The sequence below is a fragment of the Mastomys coucha genome, unplaced genomic scaffold (genome assembly GCF_008632895.1).
Source record: "Mastomys coucha isolate ucsf_1 unplaced genomic scaffold, UCSF_Mcou_1 pScaffold22, whole genome shotgun sequence".
Taxonomy (NCBI): Eukaryota; Metazoa; Chordata; class Mammalia; order Rodentia; family Muridae; genus Mastomys; species Mastomys coucha.
Genome location: NW_022196905.1, coordinates 1,793,136 through 1,798,967, shown reverse-complemented (window position 1 = coordinate 1,798,967; position 5,832 = coordinate 1,793,136). Strand labels below are relative to the sequence as shown.

The 5,832-nt window shown below is 40.8% G+C and overlaps 1 protein-coding gene across 5 annotated transcripts in view; it reads right to left on the bottom strand.

The window, feature by feature from the left end:
• Window positions 1–5,832, bottom strand: part of Eml6 (EMAP like 6) — a 289,180-nt gene that overhangs the window by 61,538 nt on the left and 221,810 nt on the right. For all 5 annotated transcript variants that reach the window (XM_031337169.1, XM_031337170.1, XM_031337171.1 and 2 more), the window contains 3 exons: window positions 4,056–4,156; window positions 2,389–2,591; window positions 457–568 (listed from right to left, as the gene is read on the bottom strand). In XM_031337169.1, the coding sequence (XP_031193029.1) occupies window positions 457–568; window positions 2,389–2,591; window positions 4,056–4,156 (416 nt within the window). The remainder of the gene's footprint in view (window positions 1–456; window positions 569–2,388; window positions 2,592–4,055; window positions 4,157–5,832) is intronic.

Genomic DNA, 5,832 nt, shown 5'->3' with positions numbered 1-5,832 from the left:
GAGAGACAGAGAGACAGAGAGAGAGAGAGACAGAGAGAGAGAGAGAGAGACAGAGAGACAGAGAGAGAAAGAGAGAGAGAGAGAGAGAGAGAGCGCCAAAATGTCTGGATTATAAAGAGCCTCTAAGGTGAGAGGAAGTCCAGCACCTGGGCTGGAAAGTTTTGAGTAGAGGGCAGGGTATGCCAGCCATGCCTTCTGATAGGTAGGGACTGAGGGATGCTAGAAGAGCCTGGAGCCCAGGTCAGCTTTCGTATGTTAAATATGCATCTCAGCCACTTGTCCTGGGGCTGAATCCCAACACTGGATACTAGGCAATCATCCTCAATATACCTGCCAGAGACTGAGAGTTCTGACTGGAAGAAAGTAGTAGCTAAGAACCATTACTATCATGAAGTTGGTATCACTGCTCCCATTCCTATGAACAGAATGCTTTCAGTTTCTTATTGAGCATAGTACCTTTTGAGCTGGTTGACAATGCAGTCCTTTTGATGGCATAAGTCTTCAAGCATCTTTCAAACATATCATCCCAGAGTTCCACAATTCCATCCTTTCCACCTGTTACAAAGCCCTGTGAAGGCAAGATTATATATATGTGTACACACACACACGTGAAAACTTCAAGTCACTTTCCAAGACCCACAAGGACTCAGGTATTTCTATGTATATCTTCTAAGTGAACAAAGCTGAAAAAAAAAACCCAGTGATAATAGTGTTTAAATATTTTCATTATTTTTATGCATATAGTATGTTGTCTGGATATATATATATATATATACATATATATATGTATATGTATACGTATATATATGCATATGCATCACACACACACACACACACACACACACACACACATATATATATGTGCATCATGAGCATGAAGTGTCTATGGATGTCTGAAGAGGGCAATGGATTCCCAAGAACTAAAATTATACATGATTATGAGCAACCATATATAGGTATAATGGTACCATCTACCATATCTGGGTCCTCTGAAAGAATAGTCAGTGCTCTTAACCACTAAGCCAATTCTCCAACCCATGAAAAAAGTTAGTTCAGTACATTTCAATCAAGCTCACAAGGAAATAGTATTTTGAAGTTCACTATAGTAAATACTCTTATTCATATTACAGCTGGTCTTGTACATCTCTGGATTCTGCGCTCACAGACAGACTATGAGGGAGCAAAGTGCCTGTTCTGAACATGCACAGCTGTCGTTCTTGTCACTGTTTTCCTAGTGCATAGCTGCAGTGGCTTGCACACCATTTGCATTGCATTAGCTTGTTATAAGTAATCTAGACAAGATTCAAAGTACACAGTGGGACGTATAAGTATATGGTGTGTGTGTGTCTGTGTGTGTCACTGTGTGTATGTGTCTGTCTGCCTGTGTGTGTGTGTGTGTGTATGTGTGCCTAGGATATAGGCAAATACTATTCCAATTTTTATATAAGGAACCTGATGATCTCTGGATCTTAAGATGCCCTAGGGTTCTAGATGGGTTGAGTGGATACCGAGAATATCTGGGTAGAACTGTAGCAGAGAGTCAATCCTCAAACTAAATATAAGTAGAGTATATTATATTGAGCTGGTGATTTTACAGCTTAATTTACTAAATTCTAAAAACAATTGACTAGGTTATACCACACTGACTTCCAGGCCTCCACAAATTTTACATTATACTTTAATTTTTTTTCTCATATTTAAATTCAGTCAAAATCAAAATTGCTAGTAAAAACTATCATTATAACTGCACTTCCAAAACAGACCTACTTTGTTGAAGGTTCAACATATTTACTTGATATATTTTTAAAGATGTGTTGAACAGCTGAAACTGAAGGGCACACATGAACTAGTATTACCAGAAAATTAGAACTGAATGAAAACTTGTCATTCTCAGGCATATTAATGGAAAGAGTGGTTTAAACAGTTGTGGAAATACAATCCACACATATATTCACTTGATCACTCCTGGTAACTGAACCTGTCTATTCAGGAGCAAACTGGTTATGAACATAACCTCTGGTCATAACAAACTAATGCATTGGACAATGAGCTAGACCACTTGTACTTCTAGGTCTTCATGTGCTGTGTCACTGGAAAGGAAGTCACCACTGAAATACACCTGTGGTCTCTTATGCTGTTGTGTGTCTATATCTACCTCTAGAATCCCCAATTGACTTCTAGGAGTGACAGCCAGGAAGTCCAGGTAGAAAATGGAGAAATGGTACAGCTACTAACAAGAGAAATTACAAAATTGCATGTGTTCTCTTCCTTATTATCCTTTGGTTAGTCTTTTCTGAGAACTTCCTAACAGCTAGGACTGTTTTTAGATCCAGGCATCTCAGTGGTTCTAAAGCAGACAAGGAAAAGAACCTGACAAACATACCATACCTTGTCCAATGCATACATGGCAAATACAGGCCCGTCATGAGCCTTTACCGTCTTCAGTAGCAGAACGTCCTTCCAGATAAAAATATCTCCAGTGGCTGCACCTGAGAACACCAGATCTTCCATTCGCCCATAAGAAACACACATCATTGTTTCCAACTTTCCAGCACTTCCAAAACTTCCCCTTTTAGAGGTGAAGCCCCCACCTGGAATGGAACAAGGGGATTTATTACCCTAGAAAGCTGAAGCTTCCCAAGAGCACATAAAGGATTATTTTTAGAGGAAAGAACAATGTCTACATTATGTGTCAAAGTAACAAAACCAGCAAGAGCATCATGAGGATGCTCAGCCACTCTGTTAGTATCTATGGCATTCCTCTTTGCTGTCAAATGTGGTACTGAATGCCAGCACATAATCCTGGAGGGAGCCCCTGCTTTAAGGAAATCGGGTCTAGTTACATGGAGGAATTAATAGGCCTTCTAGTTGGCACACATACATAAACTAGATGTAGGTTCTCCTCCCAAGGTGAAGTGTAAGTCCTGTGTAGCTGAAGATGGAGACTCAGTGGCTGGGGAGCAAGGAAAGCTTTAATGAAACAGAAAAGAATATAGCAGACAGTATGTGTAAATATCAGGGCTATATATGTCTGCCTCAATTTTTTTTTCATGGCAGTTCTGGAGTAAGAAGGAACTGTTGCATAGGAGAGATAATCTACAGGAAAAAAATCACCAGAATTTTCTATACTCTCTGACCATCATTGATAAAGCCAGTTCTATTCAGGACATTACATCCAGGATGGCTTCTACATACACTGGGTGCTACTACTGTTCTTCCTGTAAAAGCAAAAGCACCAGGACATTAGCCCATGCACATGTGTGCACCGGGACACTAGCCCATGCACATGTGTGCACCGGGACACTAGCCCATGCACATGTGTGCACCGGGACACTAGCCCATGCACATGTGTGTACCGGGACACTAGCCTATGCACATGTGTGCACCAGGACATTAGCCCATGCACATGTGTGCACCGTAATATTGGGCTTTGGTATTAGAGCTAATATTCAGAACTCAGATATAATAGCTTAAAATGAAAAGAACTGGGCACTTTCCCATTGTGACTCAGGGATATTTGTCCTTCACTCTTGTCAACATAGAATCTGACAGATACTTATTTTATGTATAGAGTCAGGGTTTAATTCATATGCTAAATTTAGTGATGTATTACCAAAAGAATCCTCAAAACATTCAAAACTTTATTCATTCAACCAAAGTAATTACATCCTACTCATCACTACAACATAATTACAGCTTTCAGTTCAGATGACTAAATATAAAAATCACTGTTTTCATGATAGAGCATTTTTCTAAATTTTCTAGACACAGTGACTATGCATGACATCACATACAGTTTCACGTTCTAGTCATTAAATAGTCCAATGCAAAGCTGGGAGAGTGTATTAACCAGACACATTTAAATTTCAGTTTTCAGAGACACTGGCCACATGATGGCAATAGGACCCCTCAGAGCTGCACAATGAGAAATGCAAATAACAATGTGACAGTACCTGCCCCTCAGAGCTGCACAATGAGAAATGCAAATAACAATGTGACAGTACCTGCCCCTCAGAGCTGCACAATGAGAAATGCAGATAACAACGTAACAGTACCTGCTTGTTGCCAGAACTTGATATGCTTAATCCCAACTGTCACCAACTTGTCCACATGGTGTGGATTGCACTTTACCACAAATATTTTGTCTTTGTGTCCCCTGTAAGAGACACACAGGGAAAAATAATGTCTAGTTTGGATGAAAGTGTTGATAGAGTTATATACCTAATAGGATAAATAAGCAACCAAAAAAATGTTTAAAACATGTAAGAGCCTCCTATAAAATAATAGCACCAGGGCGGGGACATGTTTGGGACTGCTCTCTTTTACCTAATTATTTCCACATTTATCTGCTTAGTTCTCCATAAGATAAAATTAATGACACCACTATAGGATTGCATGTAATTCTGAAATAGTAAGATCGTGGACAGGAGAAATAGAAGAAATGGACAATCTGTGTAAGACTTTTCAGCTTAAGCTGATCTTTGGCTAAAAATATATTCACAATAAATCAAAGCCGCTGACACACATACAGCCATTGAAATAGAAAGGATGTCATCTACTGATTCAGATCACCTTAGGATGCTCATCAATGCAACATTTACATTTACTTCCAGGCAAGATGTGTCCACTGGTGTTATAACAAACAGCATGGCTGTTACGGAGGTAACCAAGTGCTTTCTCTCTGTATGTGAGACTGACTCCACAGGAGGGAATGCATGCCTGTACTGTAAACCTGGTCCAAAGCCTGTGGCTGGAGAAGCCATAGGCCATAGTGGGGAAGCTACTGCTGTTTTGCTAAGTGGATGTGATGCCTCTTGTCAAATTGCTTTTTGAGTATGTTTATGCTCATAGTTTAGCTCTACTGTCAGCTTGGGTCATGGAAACTTCTTTTGTTGATCTTGGAGGTTATTGCAGAGCTTTATAACTAGCCAAAATGCTGAGAATAAGTGACTGCTGAATACTCAGCTCTGTATGGGTCATATGCATCACACCTCCAAGTCATGAAAGGTAGAAAACAGTGTTAAGAGCTGTAGGAAAAGGTGTTGTGGAATACCGTCTTCCAGGCACTCCTGTATTCTCAGCGTCTGTGATTACCTGTATGAGGCCTACACAAGGGCTCATCAGCATTCCAGCATGGAGGTAGGAGGGGCTTAAGAGGCCCCACCTCTGTGCATTTATAGGCAACTAATGATTGCTGGTAGGGGGAGACATTTTCAGGAGGGTAGTCACTGGTAAATTCCCCATGTTCCTTAAATAATCCCTCATCCATGCTGCTGTAAATTACTCTACATACAGAACACACACACACACACACACAGAAACACACACACACACAGACACACACACACAGACACACATAGACACACACACAGACACACACACAGACACACACATACACAGACACACACACACAGACACACATAGACACACACACAGACACACACACACTCACACACGCACAGATACATACACACATACACACACACAGACACAGACACACACACACTCACACACACAGACACTCACACATACACAGACACACACACTCACACACACACAGACACATACACTCACACAGATACACACACACTCACATAGACACACACACACAGACACATACACTCACACTCACACAGACACAGACACACACACACAGACACACACACACAGATACTCACACATACACACACATGGACACACACAGGCACACATACACAAACACACACACAGACACACACACGCATAGACACACACACACACACAGACACTCACACATACACAGACACACACACACACAGACACACACACACACAGACACTCACACATACACAG